This window comes from Xyrauchen texanus, chromosome 30, assembly GCF_025860055.1.
Source record: "Xyrauchen texanus isolate HMW12.3.18 chromosome 30, RBS_HiC_50CHRs, whole genome shotgun sequence".
In the NCBI taxonomy this organism is placed as follows: Eukaryota; Metazoa; Chordata; class Actinopteri; order Cypriniformes; family Catostomidae; genus Xyrauchen; species Xyrauchen texanus.
This window is the reverse complement of record NC_068305.1, coordinates 32,244,421-32,267,520: the sequence shown is the minus strand read 5'-3', so window position 1 is coordinate 32,267,520 and position 23,100 is coordinate 32,244,421. Positions and strand designations below refer to the sequence as shown.

At 36.8% G+C, this 23,100-nt stretch overlaps 1 protein-coding gene across 1 annotated transcript in view; it reads right to left on the bottom strand.

The window, feature by feature from the left end:
* The window catches only part of LOC127624162 (vacuolar protein sorting-associated protein VTA1 homolog), a 47,201-nt gene that overhangs the window by 10,245 nt on the left and 13,856 nt on the right, over window positions 1-23,100 (bottom strand). Inside the window, exons 2-5 of the mRNA XM_052098849.1 lie at window positions 9,648-9,742; window positions 6,619-6,746; window positions 3,879-3,954; window positions 1,030-1,141 (exon numbers count right to left, since the gene is read on the bottom strand). Of these exons, the coding sequence (XP_051954809.1) occupies window positions 1,030-1,141; window positions 3,879-3,954; window positions 6,619-6,746; window positions 9,648-9,742 (411 nt within the window). The remainder of the gene's footprint in view (window positions 1-1,029; window positions 1,142-3,878; window positions 3,955-6,618; window positions 6,747-9,647; window positions 9,743-23,100) is intronic.

Here is a 23,100-nt window from a genome sequence, read left to right as displayed (position 1 = left end):
TTGCAAGGCACTGTATATATTTATACCATCCATGGTCTACTAGAATCTACTTAATGCAGACCAATTCAAATGGTGCATTCCAAATGTCCCTCTAAATACAACAGAAATTCATTTAGACAATGACTTCCGCATGTATAAGGCATGTTGTTTGCAGACTTCTTCAAATGTGTAATTTATTTCTGAGCTGTACTTGCACTGACACAATACTATTTCTGTTTGCCTCTATTTCTGAGCAGGCAGCAGAAAAGAGAGCCATATTTTCCATGCAGTCATGGTGTGAGCGCTAAGTCTGCTCCAAGGTACTAACAGCTACTGGTCTAAACGTTGCACGAGGCTTAGGAATACTACACTAATTTTAATTAATTTGGTTTTAAAATGTGCAGTCTCATATTTTTAACATCACAGTTGGAGCCGTAACTTTGTACCAAGTGCTTGGAGTCCTGGCTTGAGGTGTTTTCCCCAATCCCTGTTGCCCACTTTATTCCCAGTCAATTCCTGAGTCTTTCTCTACTTACATATCTAATAAAGGTAAATAATGCTCACATGCACCGCATGTGCAGAAACAGAAGCAGCAACTGAATACCCCGATGTAGTAACTTGAGTACCCTGGTGTAGAATAATATGCAACATCAGAAGTATAACTTTCCTTTGGTAATTTTACAAAGATTTTTTTCTCTTGATTTTTAAAGACCTTTCGATTTAGAGTATATCTGTCCTGAATGCTACAACCCTTTGCCTCCTAATGACAATAGTTAGGTGGACAATTTTCTCACTATTACAGGTGAGGGCAACTTTGATCATATCTGTGATTGTGAAAATAATCACTATATTGCAGTCTGTTCTGGGAAGGGGTCATGGGGTGAGGCAGTGATTTTTTTCTCAACTTTGATAAGGTACACAATGTGGTAACATTTACTCCCACTGAGGAAGCCATTTAGTGACTACTGGATGAAAGCCCCAACCAGTGTGTATTGTGTTAATGGGAGTCACAGGACATTTATGAGGGAAAGATATAATATCAGTGCTTACCATATGCTTCCCCCTCCATTCCAATCGGACCGGCCTGTGGAGTCTCACCATTCTTCAGGCAGTTGTGGATGTAAGCTGCCTTCCACTTTGCATACTTCCTGTGCTGGATGTTCTGAAAATGGGAAACAGGGAGGGGAGTCAATAAGTGAATCATGAAGATAAGATAAGCTTGGATTTGGCTAGATTTGACCTGGGCAGCACTTGAGGGATGAATGATTTAATCATGACTGTGATTACAGTACAGCCACTTACGCATGAGAGTTTAGGAAATGGTATGCCCCCCGTTGTTGCCAATAAAAGCAATTAATTACAAGCCATGCATTACATTGATTTTTACCATTGTTAATGGCTCTTGTTATGCATGACAAAGTTTTCCTTAAGAATAGTAAAATTGCTCTAACACACAGACGTTTTAAAGGGGCAACAACAATATGATAACACTTTTTTTTCTGCTATGCAATCTAATACAAAAGCAAGCTATTGGTGATATTGTAAATAAAGAGATCATTATTGATCAAGATACTGAATTGCCAAAAGTTTGGAATAATGTACAGTTTTTGCTCTTATGGAAAGGAATTGGTACATTTATTAACCAAAGTGGCATTCAACTGATCACAATGTATAGTCAGGATATTAATAATGTGAAAAATAACTATTACAATTTGAAAAAAAAAACAAATAAAAAAATATTCAGAACTTTACTTCAGAGTTATCATCAAAAAATACTCCATGCGCAGCAGTGACACCTTTGCAGGTCCTTGGTATTCCAGCTGTCAGTTTGTCCAGATACTCAGGTGACACTTCTCCCCATTCTTCCTGTAGCACTTGCCAGAGATGTGGCTGTCTTGTCGGGCACGTCTCATGCACCTTACAGTCTAGCTGATCCCACAAATGCTCAATGAGGTTAAGATCCATAACACCCTTTTCCAATTATCTATTGTCCAATGTCTGTTTCTTTGCCCACTCTGACCTTTTCTTTTTGTTTTTCTGTTTCAAAAGAGGCTTTATCTTTGCAATTCATCCCATGAGGCCTGCACCCCTGAGTCTTCTCTGTACTGTTGTGCATGAAACTTGATCAGGTAGAATTCAATGAAGCTGTCAGCTGAAGACACGAGGCATCTATTTCTCAAACTAGGACTCTGAGATACTTGTATAGTTGTACATCTGGCCTTCCACATCTCTTTCTGTCCTTGTAAGAGCCAGTTGTCCTTTGAAGACTGTAGTGTCTACCTTTGTATGAAATCTTTGGTTTTTGGGGATTTTTTATGCATTGTATAGCCTTCATTCCGCAATACAATGGTTGACTGATGAGGTTCTAGAGAAAGAGGTTTCTTTTTTTGTCATTTATGACCATAATATTGACCTTTAGACATGCCAGTCTATTGCATACTGTGGCAATTCAAAAACAAACAAAGACAATGTTAAGCTTCATTTAATGAACCAAACAGCTTTCAGTTGTGTTTGATATAATGGCAAGTGATTTTTTTAGTACCAAATGAGCAGAAGCATGATTACACAAGGATAAGATGTTGGGAGTGATGGTTGCTGGAAATGGGGCCTGTCTAGATTTGATCAAAACTTTTGTGATGGTGCTTTTTTTTACATACAGCAATGTCCAGACTATACTTTGTGATCAGTTGAATGCCACTTTGGTGAATTAAAAAACAAATTTCCTTCCGAAACAGCAAAATCTGTACATTATTCCAAACCTATTGACTGCCAGTGTATGTAGACTGTGGCAAATTACTATAGAATTCAACTGACTTGCTGTCAAAGGTATGCCGAAATCTTCTATTTTATAACAGCTTCAAATCGTGGACCATGCAATCAGATTTAATAGTTGAAGAAACTAAGTTTATAAATCCTGATTTTCCAATTATAGACATTATTTATTTAAGAGTTGTAGGTTTATATAAGTGTTAAGGGTTTAATAAAGGTATAATGACCTAAGAGTTCATCAGATTTATTTTCAACTGCCTAAAGTGTGCTGAAACATGTAATTACATCACCAACACATGTCCATTAAAAGGGTCTTGAAGGCTCTTAAAGCCCTTTTACATGTCAACTTCTACCTTTATATACATCAGAGTTGAGCACTCTTAAGTCTAGTACTAAAACGTTATCTTTCTTTGCAAATAATCCAATATGGCACAACTCCTTGTGACATTGTTGATGAGAAACAGCACAGTAATGGATGATGACTCTGAGAGCTAATTGTATGGGATGGTGTTACACAGAGAAGGCACATTGTTGAAACAGTCAATCCAATGAGCTCTCTACAGTAGGAAAACGTCTGGCCCTTAGGGAGTGAAGAACACTCAATGAAACATTGTCCATATTCAGACACAGGTCACTTCCCCTCTGTATATAAGACATCTGCAGCCATGGCGACCAGTAGAGATGGCCTAACAGGCACACTGGAAATAGAGTATTCAAGACAGATTCAACTGGTGGATTACCAACTCTTTCCAGGCACAAGTTTGCCAAGAATCGACACTCTCAAAACCTCTGTGTAAACTAAGAGTCCTGAGGCGTTGTCAATTCTCGGACACTGCTTTATACTTTCCAATAATTTCCATGTTTTCATGTTTTGGAACAGATTTCAGATTTGAACACAAGAACATGGCTAATGACATATTTTATTCCATTAGACGTTTTTACGTTCCGCTAAATTAGGCAAGCTGGTGTGTGTCTGCGCCATAAGAAACAGGGTGACCGTGTCAAAGAACACATCGTAGAGAAACATTTAAGTCCCTTCAACACAAAATGTTGTAAAATAAGCCTGGACTTCAAAATACAAGCCTATCCAGTTCACAATGTAAGGGAGGAGAAACCCCACTGCGACTCACCTCTTCTGATAATTCGCCAAAGACACTCAACACATCAAACAGGAGGCTTGCAGTGTAGAAGGACTTGATCATATTCCTGTCATCAAAATACACACTGAACTGTTAGCACAGCAATGCAAACATGCGTAAAGTCATGTAGTTACTGGCAGTGCTGCTGATCTCTTCAACTTAAAAGTTTTATGTCTTATACAGAGCAGGAGTGAAAATTACAACATATGGATTTTTTACTGTCCATATATTTCTTACACAGCAAAGATATTTATGTATAATGACTGCCAAACTGTATAACTCACTGTAGTTCCAGCCAACCAATTTCCTACAGAGCTGTACTATACTAGTATGATAACACTTGGATCACTCAGTGTCTTCCTACATAAGATTAAATATTGATCTTGCATTTAAATAATGTCAATTTACTTGTTTAATAAGTAGCTGTAATAAGCATGTCAATGTACAGTCAGCCTGTCAATAAGTGTTATGTAAGACCCCACCACTTTACATTGTTTTTTTCTATTTGTTTTGTAAATTTTTGTGATACATATTTTTGTGACAAGTATTTTTTGCTTTTTTTACCAACACCTACTCATGTGAGTGATTTAGTCAGCGGTAGATTCATACCTAGGGGGCATACATATTTGTTTACAATATACTGAGATGAATATGCAATAATTACTTGTTAGTATACATACCAATTCAGTATCTTGATCAATAACAATCTCTAAGAATTCCATACATTTAAATGTAAGATATAATCAGACATAAAAAATTGCATTGGAAAGTGTTTCAAAAATGTATTTTACATGACTTATTGAAATAATTAATAATTATATGATTATTTAATTTAATTTGAAAATGATTTAAGAAATAACACATGGATGCAAACTCAAGAGAGGTGATAAAGGTGAGAGTCACAGCTGGTGTACCAGATGTTTATTTTTAGTTTCTTTATTTGTTGTATTTAAAGCTTTTTAAGTGTTAAGGTTAAAGTAACACTTTCAAGTGATGTTAATAAGGAAAATGTAGAAGAAAAAAATTAAATAATCAAACAATTTGACTTAAGCAGAAAGGTACACACATCTCACACATGCACACACACACACACACACACACACACACACACAAAAAGATACTTGACCCGGTCTTGTTTATACAGGTTCAGTTTCACGGTTACATTTTTGTTTGGGATGGAATATCTATGTAGTCCACTTCTCGTAATCCTGACTCACAATCTGTCTTTTTTTATGGTTTCCTCAGTTTTCAAATGTGGGTTTATTTGTCTACACATTGTACCATTAAATACACCACTTTGCTGATGTCATCAATATATTGCTTTTGCTATTGACCCCAAACTGATTTTCTTAATTAAATATCAATTATCAAAGACAAGTTTACTTAGGTGTTTTTAATTTCCTATGGGTACTTATGCAATGGCCCTGAAATTGAAGTTTGGTGTTATTCTCATACAGCAGCTCCCTGTTACCATCCTGGGAGCGATTAATCATTGTCTCACCTCATTCAATACCCAGTTTAAATTCAAGGTCGGAAACTTTGTGCAAGATTATACTGCAGTCAAACACACCAAAGTTCTGTTTCCAACTTAAAATAAAGATCCTTGGTAGAACCGTGTATGTCTGACAATTTTATATAAGGCATAGACTTATCTTCAGACAACATGCCAACAGACTGCCCACAGCCTGTTTACTGATGTATACTGATGTACACTGCACACAAAAATGGCACAAGTCACAACACAAAAATCACTAGTTCCAATCTAATTGGCTGACACTACACAAAACTATGGAATGCACGATCCTATAACTGGATCCAAATCTGATATTGTATGTTAAGGCGGGTGCACACTGTATGATTTTGTAATACATCAAATAATGATCAAATGATGGAGAAGAGCATTATAACCTGGCATTTATCCATATGCATAGTGCAGTCAAGCACACTTGAGCATTTTAAAGAGATTATTGAAGTGCCAGGATCACAGTATTGGGATGACGTGTACTGTCCCCAGAGTTTGCCAAACTGCGTTGGTCTGCAGCATCCTCCACAATATAGATGCTCAGAAGATCGGAATTGTGTCATGCAAATAGAATTAATCACAGTTTTTGTGAGCGAGTTTGCACCATTGCCTAAATTGCATAATTACTTATTACACAGTGAATTCCCCCTTTTGTTAGCAATCAAAGAGGCGTCTTGCATTGTGTACAAAGTTCCTAAATCTACGACAACATCCTGCATTTTTATGACCTCTAGGTGTGCATTTTATAAATGCTTACCCAGACACAGGTTCACTGTATCTCACCACAGATAAAGTAACAAATTAAAATACCTTTGGGCAGTGCCAGTCCTCATGACCCAAGGCCTGAGCCATAGCCAGGTATTCAGCTATTGGAGCCTTTACCAGCTCTGCGCTAATTGACGTCACTGTCCACAACAGTTTCATTATATTGCCGTAACCTGTAACACTACACCTGGCTAATCCATGCCGTCTCACTCCCAGGCAACAGAGCCAGCTTTGTTGCTAATTTTAGCCACTACTCACTCTCTGTACTGTATGTGCAATATTTTGTGTCATGGTTCATTAAAGAGGAAATGGTAATCAAGACTTGTTCATTTCAATTGTGATTTTGGTGGTGTTTGAATACACAAGTCTAAAAATCTACTGTTGTCCATGGGGATGGAAAGGCAGGGCCAAAACATCCCAGAGTCAACCCAGACCCTGGCTTACTTGTGGAAATGTCCTGCTCGATCTTCAGTGTCTGCATAGAGGAACATTTTCAAAGCGTAATTCTCAACGTGGGCATTGCCAACTACTTCTTGGGAGATAGATTCGTTGTCATTGAGCTCCTTCTTCATCTGAAATAAAGAACAAAACAACTTAAAAGTTAGTTTTCTGTGTGAAAACAATCAAAATTAGGTAGTACAAGATGACAACTAAAATAAAATTAGTGTGGCATGACAAGCAACTGTTACTTTAAGCATGAGCAATACTATGAAGAGTGTTTGATGCACTATTTGTGACAAATTCTAGATAATTATTCTGTAAAGCTCTGGTTTACCGGTATAGCATGACTCATTAATTTCTGGGATGCATCAGCCACTTTGATTCCACTCCAGAACCCTAGTGCAATTAATTTTGTGCCGCAAAGGAAAGTCCTCTGGAGAGTCGCCCACGCACAATTAGTGGACTCATTCACCCTATTATCACTATTATTATGATCCTTTTGGCACCACGCCAATGAATTTGCAGCTCCATAATTCACAGAAAATGGTCAAAACGGAACAGACAATCACATTGTATCCAAGTAGAGCATATGCACTAAATTAGGCTGTTGCTGTCCTAACCTCTAATAATACGGAGTACACCACCACACTAAATATGTCTATTTGTTTTCCTGTGGATTGTAAGCTGGCCTGCACTTCCAAAGTTTATAACAAAACCTGTCTTCATGGGCTTTGTCCTTCTCCGTCTTGGTAAACAATGTGCTGTGGCTTCATTTTAAATACATTTTAGACTATCATTATAAAAGTATAACCAAGATTGTTCTAGAAGCATGTTTGGGGTGGTCCTGTATAGTCAAATAAAAAATTTGTTGAAGCATCAATGGGAGTGGGGCAAGATTCAGCGCATCTGCAGCCCTAATCCTGGGCTCGATCTGGACAAACGGTGTGACACATACACATTAGTAAACCTGTCTTTTATTTAGACGTTTGGAATGGCCAGCAACCAAATGGCCAAGCTTTGGCCAGTCAGCAGCCCCAGGCCCTGCTTCCTCTCTGTGATGTTACAGTCTGCTAGAGAGCATCAAGTTTCCTTGTAAAATCAGAAAAGCAAATACGACTGGTTATATTTCAACAGGTGGAAGCTGGGACTCTGAATGGACTTACTGTTCATGTTTTAATGAAATGTTTTACCTATACCATGAAAAAACCCTGCAAGGCACAGAACATCACTTGTGCTGTATTGCAAAAGAATATAAAAACATGATTCGGAAGGAAGTGTGCAAACATGGTGCAGAGAGAAAGTGAGATTGAATGCATTTGGTCGCCAGTGCAAACTAAATCAAAGCCATGAAACCAGATGTTGTTTCCGCACATGAACTCCCTGGGGTTTGCTCAAAATCGCCCTGGAAAAAAAAGGAACATTGGAGTAGACCAGTGTTACAAAAAGGAATCTTGTTCTGTTTAAAAAAAAAAAAATGGAAAAGGTGATGCGTGTTATTTTTCAAAGAGACTTGTAGATATTTTGATCAATATCACGATATAGGTGAAGTGAACCTTATAATGCAAGTTCTGATTTTGCAAATATTTCGATTTTCTGTGCCAGTCTTGATATTTAAGATGTGAGAAAATACATGGCAACTGGGACACGAGCAAAAAATATAAACTTTTATCTCACTTTTATTTAACATCATGTTGTTCAAAACATACATGACTTCATTATTTTCCTTAGAACACAAAAGGAGATGCAAGGAAGAGTGTTAGCCACAGTCACCAATCAATTTCATTGCATCTTTTTTTCCATATATAATGAAAGTAAATGGTAACTGAGGCTGTGAGACCATAACATTCTGCCTAACATCTTTTGTGTTCCAGAGAAGAAAGTCATATAGAAAACGAACTAACTAATAGGTAAATAGAAACAAACCCTTTATTGCTGGTGAGCAAAACCGTGAAAGACTATTTTGTCTAAGTCTATATTAGGAAGTAAATAATTGTACTCATGATGCTAATAAACTGAATGCCAAAGCATTGTCAAACCAGCAAACTCTTCTAAAGACAAAATGAATAAAGACGCTCAAGCACACAACTTATCTATAATAGCTAAGGAATAGAATTAAGTTTTTGTATAGTACATTTCCTGAGCATTGACCTGAAAATTACAGCTAGAAAATTCAGATCACATTTAAAGAGAAGATCATCATCTTTTCATGCAGGTTAAATAAGAGTTAACAGAATTTAGTCCATGTTTTGCTGTAGTCCTTTTGACTGGATTGCCCACCAGGATCTGTGTCTCCACAGGTTGTTGTTTCCTGTCTCTGTGACATTTAATGAACTGAGCGACGGCGATAGTAAAAGTGTGCTCTGGAGACTGCAGGGTCTACACTCTCGTCTAATTGGTTCTGAAATGTCTATAACAAGTGCTTAGGCATAAAAGCAAAGCTTATTCTTTAGCTTCCTGCTCCCCTTCTGAGGAGACCTATAAATTCAGCCTTTTGAACTGCATTAAGAATATGGTACCCTTAGTACAAAATGTCATTCATCACTTTTTGGAAATGACTGCACAAAATAATACAAAACACAAAAGAATTCAAAACCGGTCAATTAATTATTCTTGCACATATGTTATCTGTAAATTGAAGTTAATAATAAATAATATGTTTGTGGCAGGGCGGAGGGCGGGGCCGGGTCGTGATCCTACACACCCGGTCCCGTATTAGGCTAATTATGCCTCCGTGAGTGATAAAGGTCGACTGCAGGGGATCGTGCGGGAGAGAGATCGTTTACGGACATGTCCGTCGTGTGTGTTTATGTTGTCTTTTAAGTTTATCATTAAAAATATTATTTATATTGGCAAGCCGGTTCTCGCCTCCTCCTTTCCATTGATCACTTCACACTGTTTTCTATGAAGATCAAGTTGTGACTTCTGCATACCTTCAGAATCCATTCAGATCTACCTGTATATTAAGAATGGATGAATATATGTTAAACGATTATATATATATAATGCACTTAAGGACTAATTTACTAGCTTACCATTTCTAATTGATCCATTAGTTTCACAAGAAACTTTCGGCACTCAGGAGTTTTGCTATCTAGCTTCATTCCCGTCTGCATGGCATGAAGTCGACCTGAAACACATTAAAGTCAAGGCTCATGAGAATAAGCTTAATAACCTCACCTACAATATACACAGGCCCTGAAATTCATTTCTGAAAATTGGGGGGAGGGGGGTAAAACTCATAACACTAAAACATTAGAAACAAACTCACCTAAATCCCACGTGGGCTACTGTTCTCAATTCATGTAAAGGTCAGATTGAACCAGGTTCAGAGATCCATTTAGAGGAAATATTTGATTTCCAGTGGCTTTTTTTTTTTTTTTTTTACACCTTTACAGGATTTTTTCTTTCTATTCTAAACTTATAAAATGACTGTGTCATCCTTTTATGTTATAATTTAAGCAATTCAATTTGAAAAATGTTTCAATAATTAAAAAATAGCATGATCTGTACATTCCATATGTGCATTTAGTTTTTCCTCATTCACATATTTCCAAAAATTTTGGCTATTAAATTAACATAGCCTACAAAACTGACATAGAGATGACAGCATTTCTCCAGATTTGGAATGAGGAGCTTATAGGGCTTTTCCACAGCACGGTACAACTCGACTCTGCTCGCTTTTTTGGGGTTTTCCACTGCGGATAGTAGCTGGTATCTGGTACTTTTTTTAGTACCACCTCGGTCAAGGTTCCAAGCGAGCCGATACTAAATTTGACGTCAAAATCCTGCAGATCACCGATTGGTCAGGGAGAATAGTCACTACCTGCGTCACTGGATTTCCGACACGTGACATCAACCCGCTAGTTTTAAATTTAGCAACAGCGATAACAGTATCATTTGTTCACGTGACCTTCGAATTTGAAAAAGAAATGGCTGTGCACAAAACCACGGCATGGTCAATAAACGAGGTGCAGAAGGTCCACACGTTAGCGATGAGCGAAATGAAAAAGTCTCAGCTGTTGGCCGCAAACGTCTACCACTGGACCTACCAAAAGTGTAGGGAAAAGTTAAACTTAAAAGTGACTCCAGAACCATCAAGGAAAAGAGGAAGTGGTTTGACCAAATGGACGCTATCTAAAACTATCGAGCAATGGGAGGGAGAGTGCCCTGGACTCAGCCACGATGGAGAATGGTATATTTTGTTACGTTAACTCCATACTCTACTTGAAAGCTACACTATATTTAGTTCACCAGCTACTGGAAGCTTGCTTCTAAAACAACCAGACCAATTTAACTATTACACTTGTGTAAAATCACCATGCAACAACTGCTTTATGCAGCACAATGAGCTAGTAGCTAACAGCTAGCAGTTGTGTTATTGTTAAGGTCAGTTTGTGTTGTTTAAGATGATGTCACGGCATTTGAGGCGGTGCAACTATGACAATCAGCCTACATTCCCACCCACATTTAGGCGGCACTAAACTGCAGTGGAAATGCAAGCTCAGAAATGTAAAGCGAGTAGAGTTGTGGCGTGTCGAACCATAACATGCAGTGGAAAAGTGCCTTTAAAGGGTTATTTCATCCTCATGTAGTCACCCTCATGCCATCCAAGATGTATATGACTGACTTTCTTCACCAGAACACTACAAGATTTTTGGAATAATATCTCAGCTCTATAGTAATGGACACATGTGTAGCTCCAAAAATAAAATAAAGAAGATATGCATTTAATCACTGGAGCTTTTGGATAACTTTTTATGTTTCCTTTATGTGATTTTTGTAGCTACAAATGTCTGATCACTACAGAGCAATTTAAAAAAATAAATAAAATTTGTGTTCTGCTGAAGAAAGCCATATAAATATATAAAAAAAAAAAAAAAAGGCATGAGGGTGAGTAAATGATGAGATCATTTTCGGGTCAACTATCCCTTAAAAACTTAGCAACTCCATGCCAATTGAATAAAACAATGCAAAAATAAAAAATTACCAATGAAAAGGAGTCAGAGATGTGATTCATATACAAAAATTGGTTAATGTAAAATGACTATCGTATAATTTAATAATGTGTTATTTAACATCAAGGCTATTTATCCAGATATTATTTGTGTTAATATTATTATTAACTGCTTTGTAGAATTTGGTTACATTATATTTTGTGTTCTCTCAGACATGGTATAACATCCATTTCTCTGTACATTTGGCTTCTAGCAGGCGAGGAGGCTTTTCAAACAAACAGATATGCAAGATGAGCAGGGAAGTAAATTATAACAGTGTTACTCACTGGGACAGTATTTTTTGAATAAATGGTCCGAAAGGTCATGTAATTTAGCCCATGAGCACAATACCGAACAGATGTGGAGCACGAGAAGTGGAGTGCCCGTCTGTGCATGTTAATGGTGCAAGCATCCGCCACTGACTCGGCCACATCTGTACAACGGATAGCACAAAACAAACGTGAAAAGTTAAGCGAAAATTCCAAAGAAGATCGTAATGTATGTATTTGGAACTACACCTATCAGCCACAACATTGAAACCACCTGCCTAATATTGTGTAGGTTCCCCTCATGCCGCCAAAACAGCGCCAACCCACAATCTCACCACAAATGTACAGAGCGATTCTCTGAGTTACCGTAGACTTTGTTAGTTCAAACCAGTCTGGCAATTCGCTGTTGACCTCTCTCATTAACAAGGCATTTCTGTCCACAGAACTACCGCTCACTGGATGTTTTTTTTTGTTTTTGGCACCATTCGGAATAAATTCTAGTGACTGTTGTGAGTGAAAATCCCAGGAGATCAGCAGTTACAGAAATACTCAAACCAGACCGTCTGGCACCAATAATCATCCATGTGATTATCTAATCAGCCAATCATGTGGCAACAGTGCAGTGCATAAAATCAAGCAGATACGGCCAGGAGCTTCAGGTAATGATCACATCAACCATCAGAATGGGGAAAAATGTGATCTCAGTGATTTGGACCGTGGCATGATTGTTGGTGCCAGATGGGCTGGTTTGAGTATTTCTGTAACAGCTGATTTCCTGGGATTTTCACTCGCACCAGTCTCTCATGTGGAACAAGCAAAATGTAGGGAGACATTTTGTTGTTATGTGATAAAATCATAAAACAGAAAAGATCTCTTTAGACCCACAAGACTGTGTGTGAAGATTTAAAAACAAATCATTATTTTGTCATACCATTAAATATTTTTAAATTTGAATTAAAAGGCACATTTTGTTCAGGTCATTTGATCCAACCATGAGAAAACTTCCATTATATTCTTGACTTAAAAATTCATGATATTTGTAAACATATGTTTGAAAACTTTTTTGAAATTAATGAAGTTGTGTACACAAGTAACTATTTTTAGACCTTTAACTTGGTTGCACCACATTACATTTTTCAAATCATTAAATATATTTTTTGAACAAATTGCTATTAATGTATTTTAAACAATTTATAAAAACAACATGAACTCAAACATGTTTTAAACCAGATTTTAAAATCTTTCAAATTTGTATCACCTCAGACAACCTTATTTGTCAATGACCCATAAGATGAAAGATGACAATCAAATAATTACACAAAACATGGCACATATTACAATGGTCTTCTCAGAACCGTGATACTTAACTCACTTTGTAAAAATTAAGTCCTAAACTTTAGCTTTTAAACACTTTTTCTTTATTCCCTTAGATTGCTAGGAACCTGCATACTTTGCTTTTATGTGTCTTTGCTTTAGACCACTGGAGTCCTGATGTCAGTAGTCGTGGTTATAAAACACTGTCAACCATCGACATCTGGTAAAAGGTTTCAAGGTGTTTTATTTGCCACATGTGACTGTTACAACAGAATTCTTACTGCATCTTGTTCTTTTAAAACATTATACAATAGTGGTACATGCACTGTATTAAGAAGGGGTAAAAAAAATTAGTCTCATGTGTCTTTGAAGCATTGATGTGACTTCACCCCAGACACCAGTCTATTATATTATTAATTTAACACAACTTAATCAATAGACTTTAATAGTTAAATGAAGCATAATCTACAAAGTGTACAGCAGAAGTGAAGCATAAAACATTTAGAGTGGAGTGTGTTGATTAGAATTCAATGAGGATCCCAAACAAGGTTTTCATTATGGGCTGTCTGGAACAAGGGAAGACAACAGTAAATTGCTATTGCACAAGTTCAAAAAGTCATTATGCTGGGAGTGTTAAGAGATACATCTGGAAAAAGGCAGTAAGCCCAGAGCCTTAGGTATATGCTCCAATAATGAAGATAATAGGTGGTCCCACCCACACTTTCGGCAATTTAAAAACTCAAGGCAAACCTATGCAGTCCGAAAGGAAATACAAAAATGAGGCATTAAAAGAGTATTCTAGGGATGCAAAATCATTTGTGTGATGAAGAGGGATGAAACGGTCCCTCTTGGCCAAACATGAGTCAAAATCGAAACGCACAAAAAATAAACGTTACATTAGTTTGTATCTGTATCGTATGCAACAAACATAAGTCACTTTTTAAACTAACTAATTTAATAATAATGAACTGTTTTTATATGTTAAATGTAGTTTTTGTTTTCATTTAAATTTGATATATGAGAACTAACTTTTAATAAATATACAAAGCCTGGCTTACATGATTGATTTGATTTTCAAACTGTGCCAACTTGTACCTTACACATTTGTAGAATTAACAATGTTACTTTAAAAAATGACTTCATAATCTAACAAAATTTGCATGCAAACTTAAGTAAACTGTAAGGATATTCAGGTATGCGACATTTAGAAGGGAACTTTTAGAGTGCCCTCATTCTCACACCATTACATGTAAGGATATTTGTTATGCTAAATTTAGAAGGGTATTTAGGGTCTCGAAATATGTGAGCTATTAACTAAATTAAACTGTCCTAATCATACACTATTAAGTAATGAAATGTATAATGGAATTAGTCACATTCGACAACCATTATAAATTAGATAAATGACAAATAACTAGATTATTTTTCTGAATAAATTCTCCACCATTAAAATCGTAATACAACGTATCCGCTGACAATTTCTACTGTAAGTAATTAGCTTTAATAAGTGAATTATGATTAATTCTTTAGATTAAAATCTTTTAGAAACAGGGATGAGATTATTCATCAAAATACACCACAGTCATTCATCTTTGAATACAAATAAACTTTATTGCTATTCTAAACATAAATCTAATCTAACACACACACACACACACACACACACATATACATATACATATATATATATATATATATATATATATATATATATATATATGAGACAGGTTGGTGAGAAGAGTGACAGAATGTGAAATAAATGATCACTACAGAGAAAATGAACTTTATGGAATCTGTTGACAAAGCCTTGAGAACAATTTTTACCCTTCTTTGAGTCTAAATTGATTTGCTATCGGATTACCCAAATTACCTAACTAATACACCAGCTATTTGAGCACAAATGTAATTGCGTGTAGTGGTGTTTCCTTGTGTTCTTTGTGTTGCGTGGTTCTTGGTTGAAAGTTTGTTCCGTCAATGTTTTGGAACTCTGTAAGATCGGAGTTATTGTCTGTATGAATGAAGAGGTTGGCTTTGAAGCGAGGCCTTCTCATGGACCACAGAGAGTGAGAGGCTTTCTCGGGACTTTGAGTCCCGCGCTCTCTTGGACTTCACATGGCATGGACCTGGTTCCAACGAGATCCCGAGAAGACCACGAGGGAAGAGTCAGGGCAAAGTCTGAGCAGTCCGGAGAGCAGGAGAGACAAGCAGCGAGGGAAGACAACCAGAGAAGAGACTGAAGAGGAGGAGAGGGAACTCCTGTTTGGAAACATTTGAACTGAAATTGGCAGCATCCCCTAAGGTGTCCTGCACCAATCAGAAGTGAATTTTCAGTCACATGGTCAACTGGGCTGTCTTTTCCTACAGTTGATTTATGGTCTTTTGTTTCAGATTCTTACAAATCTCACACTCAAAAATAGTGCATATTTAACATTAACTTTTATATCTTGAGGATGGTACAAGAGACATGATATTCGTTGTCATCAACTTCCTCCATGTAACTAAGTGAGTGTTTGCAAATTAAATTTGACATTCTTTCATTAATATTTGTATGTGTAGGTAACAAAACATGAAAATCCCTGGTTACAAATCATACTGGTTAATTCCTTGGTTATACAACATGGATAAAACATTACACACATTTTAAAGAGGTACATCAGGCTATAATCATTAATGCCTGTTATACAAGCTACCACAGTTCAAAGCAATTTAATGAATTCCCTAGCAAGCCTAGGTATTGAATAAATCGTGGATTTAAATGCATTCTGTACATTTTAGAAGGTAAAATCGGTAAAGTACTATGACTGTGTAGAATGTTCCTGGATTAAGATGAAATGTGTTCGTATTGGAGTCATGCAAATCTGATGGTCTTTTGGAAACCTTTCAAAGAGAAGTCTGCTTTAACTCTGTTTGGAAATTCAGCAGGTCGTGCAGAGGGGCCTTTCTGAACAATGTTGATGCCTGGGCCGTCTAATTTAAGACGATGTGGAATTCCAGGATTAAGATTGGGTAAATCCTAGATTCAAATCATGTCATTTCAATTCTTCTGCATGTATAATCCAACCAAACTAAACAGTGAATCATATTCAGTGGATCAATGTGAAATTATATTTTGTTGTAAACAGGCAGTGGAAGAGGTTTGGGAACAAACGGTATCTCTATATTGAAGTCAAAAGTGCTTTTAGTGACATAAAATATCCAAATAAAATAAATTCCACATGCTAACCTGAAGTGACATGTGTCAAACTGGGATGGGACTTTGAATGGCACTTTGTGTGAGATGTAGACCTTGATATCAGTTATCTAATTCTGATTTTCAACTAATTACCCAGTCAAACACAATGAACTGGCAATTACAACTTTCTGAAGGAAGTGAGAAAAAGCAAATATATCCAGCTGTGAGAGCTCAGGCCAGGGCAAATACAAACGGAGTGTTAGACCTCATAAAAGGTGTCTGTATGCTCCTGGGGAGACCAGCGCTCTCTGCCAAGAGATGAGATGCAAATTGAAGTGAGATTTTGAAGCAGTTATACAGCCAAAGGAAGCAAACTACAAAGGTTTTTGATCAGAGAGAGAACTACTAGACTGAATACAAACCATCAAAATGGAATAGACTGTAAGTGTGCAATTGCTAGCCATTTTAAAATACATTTCAGCATTGTTAGCTTGACCAAGACCTTTATAATTAAATTCATATTCATGGTTTATATTAAGTAAAACTTCTTTACTCTGTATCGTCAAGAAAGAATCTCCATTATAGGATTTGAGAGAACAAAGATTAACATTACTGTAGGTTATAGCTCAAATGGTTATCAGTTCAGCAGATGGTAGATGAGAGGAAAGGCTAATTTTGAAACATCTTTACCAAGCACTTCCAGTCCTTTTTTCTTTAAGAGCAGACCATTTCCTCAACCATGAGGACCAATTTGCAGAGATCTGGTGTCCATCAGAGAAGATCATAGCATATAGTCACAAAGTCTTCATTGTAAGTATATAACATCCAATTTTCCTAATCTGAAACAATGCAACACTGAGACCATTCACTGTTGCAAACCATGAAAATAAAAACTTGTATCCATTGTTTGACAAAAGTGGTTGTTTTCTCTCTTTTTTTAAAATGGAAGTGAGGGGAAAAAAGGGCAATATACATAGAGGTTTTTTGTTTTGTTTTTTAAGTTTTAACATGTGTATTAAATGTTGCCACAAAGCCCCTTTCAGTTACATTAAAGAGCTCCAGTAATGTACAGTCTACGTAATCAGAAGACAATTTTGGCAACAAGATCACATGGAAAGTCTGCATGTATTTTCTGACAGTTCCAGTATCCTAGGATCGGCCACATTATGATGACTCACAACAGCACCTCCAATCAGTAGGGATGGAGCGATATGGTTATCTTACAATTTGGTTTGATATGGGGTTCAGGATTCGATATAATCTCGATTAAATATTACAACACTTAAATGACAGAGTGTGACAAAAAAATAAAAAAATAAAAAGTGATTAATATCTTCAGAAAAATGCACATTATAATTTCTCATTAAATAATAAAGTTCTTAAACAATATAAATGCTCAACTGAACAGAACTGGTCCTGAAAAGGTGTGCACACGCACACACACACTCTCTAATTTGTTTGTCATCATAATTACATTACCTTTTTACAAATGTACAAATTCTACATTCTATAAATTCATATTATATTATGAAATTGTATAGAAATATTTTCAATAAATATGTATTATTATTATTATTATTATATAAAACGGTTTACAATTTGTAATAATTTAAAATTGATAAGTTATAACACTGATTTTATATTCATTTGTATAACAAAAGCAAAAATGGTACTGCCACTTAAATCACATACATGCATGCCTGATTACATCCATCCAATGACCAATTTCCCAGAAAACAAAGCATACTACAATATCCCATATGCCTTTTCTGGCTGTGTAAGCATCAAAGCAAGCTTGACGTTTGACAGACGAAAGAGTGTGACTCTTCAGTTGAGGAAATGCCCAAGTATTTCACTGACATCTGTAGTAAGACCAGAATTGTATCTTCAGGAATGTCAGCCCGTCTACTAAAAGGATGTTATTATGTAGCTGCTGCTCAGTCTGAAGACTTGATAAAATCCAGCAAGAAGGAAGGAAAACAATGTCAAAGAGGGCCTTTTCCATAAGTTTACAGCATGGTGCCAATCAGAGAACTGGAGCTCTGTCAAACAGACAGAAAGCAGAGCGCAGCAGCATCAGTGGACCATTCTACTTAAAAAACACACACGCTACTAATGATTGCCGCACATTAGTCACCATCCACATGGCTGTACAACATTGATGTTTTAATTGAAAAAGCAAATCCATAAGTATAAATCAAAACACATTTTTGCTGCTTTGAACCTAATTGAACGAAAGAACTCATCCTAACTTTAATGATTAGTTGAGAGTTGCTGCTTGAAAAAAAGTATTTTTATATTTAAAAATGATTAATGACTGTAAGAATAAACTACAATTAGATGGGGGTCAGCTGAAAAACTTGGTATGCCAAATTACCAATTAGGATTCATAAAGCAAGCTTAACTCCCCAAGAATATGTGAGCTTATAGGACAATGAAGCAAAAGAAGAAAAATAAGAGTGCTATATCTTTGTCTATTTTTAATATCCCATGAAAAACATGTATTTTGAAAATCCTGATGTTAATTAAAACAAAAAAGTAGCAGGTAAAAGGGACAAGTAAGCTTTCAAATGCAACGAATCCAGTAAGGGCTGATTCTCTCAGTAAAAAGTAAATGCTGACCTCCAGTGGTACACTGAATTAGCCATAAAAGCAACTGTTTAACTCTTCTAGAATTAATAGGTAAAAGGAATTAGGAGTACAATACAATATGGGCTTCGAACAACTTTCAGAACCTTCACAAAACATCCAAAAATATTGTGTTAGCCATCTAATAATGGAAACTGTCCCAAATATACAATTCTTTAAAAATGTATATAATCTATGTTTTAAGATCTAAAGTTAAGAGAAATGTATAGACCTATACTTTAAAATATACAAAGTACATTAAGTGTTGTACATTTGCAACAAGAAGGTTTGCATTGAAGCACACTGGTATGCTTTGCTCAAAGCCACATCACAACAGGGATAATTCATATGCCTCACTCATATTTTGTACCTACAGCCTTTAAATTATGAGCTCATATCTTTAACCAAGCGACTCCACCACTGAATATCTTATGACATGGTCATTATTCTGCCTGTGACATTTATTTATTTAGTGGCTGCAACCTAGTTTCATTGAAGGAATGTTACTCTAGTCTACAGTAACACAATTTTTTGCAAACTGACTTTTATGTGCCATTTCTACGTTTCGCTGCAGTTTCCTGGCGAAATTAACACTAGAGATGCAACAACTGTGCGTTTTATTCACTTTCACAACAACAACAATAAAGTACAATGTACAATGGCTGATTATGACTTTATAAACATGTATTTTTTGCATAATTTCTCTCACACTTTTATATTATATTGAAACGCTTACTATAATGCATCATTTGAAAAATAATATATTTTAATGCTTGTATAACAGACTCCCCTACATTTACACATTTATCCCTATGTTCAGTGCATTCAGAAATTAGTCAGATGCCTTAATTTTCTCTCACATTTTATGTTGCAGCCTTATGCTAAAATGCTTTAAATTATTTATTTGTTTTCACATTTACACTCCATACCACATAATTTCTCTTTTTGGAAAAAAGAAATTATTCAGACCCTTATCTCAATACTTAGTTGAAGCACCTTTGTCAGTGATTACAGCCTCAAGTCTTTTTGGGTATAATGTGACAAGCTTTGCACTCCTGGATTTGGGGATTTTCTGACATTTTTCTCTGCATATCCTCTCAAGCTCTGTAAGGTTAGATGGAAACCATTGGTGGACTGCCATTTTCATATTCCAGAGTTGTTCGATTGGGTTCAAGTCCATGCTCTGGCTGGGCCATTCAAGATAATTCACAGAGTTGTCCCTAAGCCCACATTAAGGTCATTTAGGCCCAGCATGAGGTCCTGAGTGCTCTGGACCAGGTTTTCATTAAGGACATCTCTGTATTTTGCTGCATTCAGTTTTCCTTCAACCTTGACCAGTCCCTCAGTCCCTGCCGCTGAAAAACACCCCCACAACATGATGCTACCAACACCATGCTTCATTGTTGAGATGGAATTGCGCAGGTGATGAGCGGTGGAACCGAGGCGAAACAGTTTAATATTCGTTTCATCAGACCAGAGAATCTTGTTTCTCAGTCTGAGAGTCCTTTAGGTGCTTTTTTGCAAATTCCAAGCATGCTTTCATGTGACTTGCACTGAGGAGTGGCTTCCATCTGGCCATTCTGCCTCACCCCTCTTACCAAGGCCCTTCTCCCCCAATTGCTCAGTTTGGCCGTGTGTCCTGCTCTAGGAGGAATCCTAGTTGTTCCAAACTTCTTCCATTTAAGAATTATGGAGGCCACAAATGTTTTTTTAGCCTTTGTCAGATCTGTGCCTCGACACAATCCTCTCTCTGGGCTCTGCAGGCAGTTCCTTTGACCGCATGTCTTGGTTTTTGCTCTGATATGCATTTTCAGCTGCGAGACCTTATATAGACAGATGTGTGCCTTTCCAAATCATGTTCAATCAATTGATTTTCCACAGGTGGACTCCAATCAAAGTGTAGAAACATCTCAAAGATGATCCAGAGAAATGGGATGCACCTGAGTTAAATTTCAAGTGTCATAACAAAGGGTCTGAATACTTCAATGTGATATTTCATTTTTTTTTCTTTTTAATACATTTGCTAAAAAAAGTTATCAAAAACCTGATTTTTCCTTTGTCATTACGGGGTCTGGGGTATAGTTTTATGTGGAAAAAAATTTAAGCATTTTAGCATACGGCTGCAACATAACAAAATGTGAAGAAAAAAAAATTAAGGGGTCTGAATACTTTATTAATGCACTGTAAATAGCTTCCAAGGTAGTTCACTTGATAGCATGTACCTTGAACTCGGACGACCGCGGTTCTAAATCAGATGAGAGTGTCATGGAAGAGACACGGAATTACGTGGTTTCTTTAGAAAATGTGCTTTTCAGTTCTCTCTTTTTTTTTGGACACTATCGGTTAAGTTCAGGCATTGGTTTAAGGTAAGGATTTTTGTTTTGTGTAACTCTTATTACATTTTAGATCAATGTTGGTTAGGTTTCATTTAAAGTTTTAGGTTAGATTACATGTTACGATACCAAACATCTAATGAAGCACATAATTTCGTTTTTGCAAAACGTTTGCCATCAATGCCATAGTAAATAAATTATATATATATATATATATATATATATATATATATGTGAAGGGGTGTACCTGGTCTACGACAATGTTTATGTAGATGGCACATGTCAAATTGATGTCCACAGGGTCTGGTCCCAGGGTTTTCCAGCACACACTCTCCACTGACTTGTTGTTTTCCCAGTGAATCCTGGTGCCATAACTTCTCCAGGAAAACGGCAAACACGTACACGGCCATCCACGTGACAAAAGAAAACGGGACTTAACAGACCAGGCAACCTTCTTCCACAGCTCCAAGGTCCAGTTCCATTGCGCACGTGCCCTTTGTAGGCACTTTCGATGGTGGACAGGGGACTTCATGGGTTCTCTGACCAGTCTGCGGCTCCACAGTCCCATAAGCAACAGGGTGTGTTGTGACACATTCCTCCCATAACCATCATTTAAGCTTTCTATGACTTGTGCCACAGAAGATCTTCTGTCGGTTCGGACCAGATGGGAAAGCCTTAGTTGCTTTTTGCGTCGATGAGCTTTGGGTGCCCAACACACTGTCAACAGTTTGCCCCTCCTCGGACCAGTGTTGGTAGGTACTCACCTATGCTGATAAGGAGCACCCCACAAGCCATGCCATTTCAGAGATGCTCTGACTCTGATCTGCTCAGTTGGCTGGCTATAACAATTTGGCCCATGTCAAAATTGCTCAGGTCTTTACTCCTGCCCAATTCACCTGCACGCAACAAGTTGACTACGAGAACTGATTGTTCGATTACCATCAAATCTACCCAGATCCTAACATGTGGTCTTGTTAGTAGATGATCAACTTCACAGTTCATTAACTTTGCTTCACCTGTGAGTGGCCATAATGTTTTGGGTCATCAGTGTATATACACTGGCAGCCAAAAGTTTGGAATAATGTAAATATTTTGTTGTTTTGCAAGGAAATTGGTACTTTAATTCACCAAAGTGGCATTCAACTGATAACAAAGAATAGTCAGGACATTACTGAAAGCAACATCACTATTTAAAAAAGTTATTTTGATCAGATATAGACAGGCCCCATTTCCAGCAGCCATCACTCCAACACCTTATCCTTGAGTAATCATGCTAAATTGTTAATTTGGTAGTAGAAAAATCACTTGCCATTATATCAAACTCAGTTGAAAGCTTTTTGGTTTGTTAAATGAAGCTTAACATTGTCTTTGTGTTTGCTTTTGAGTTGCCACAGTATGCAATAGACCGGCATGTCTAAAAATGTCAATATTAGGTCAGAAATGGCAAAAAATAAACCGCTATCTCTAGAAACTAGTCAGTCAATAGTTGTTTTGAGGAATGAAGACTACACAATGCTTGAAATTGCCAAAAAAAACTTTCATACAAAAGATGTACACTACAGTCTTCAAAGACAAGGACAACTGGCTCTATCAAGCCAAATTATATTTTTGTATACATACTGTAAAGCCTATACAGTATATAACTATATGATCTATACAGCATAGCAAAAAAAAAGTCCTCATCTACTATGAATACTGACAACACTGGACACTAAACTAAACTCTTACTGAAAAATTTTATTAAATCTGCACTTCACAGAGATCTTTTATACATG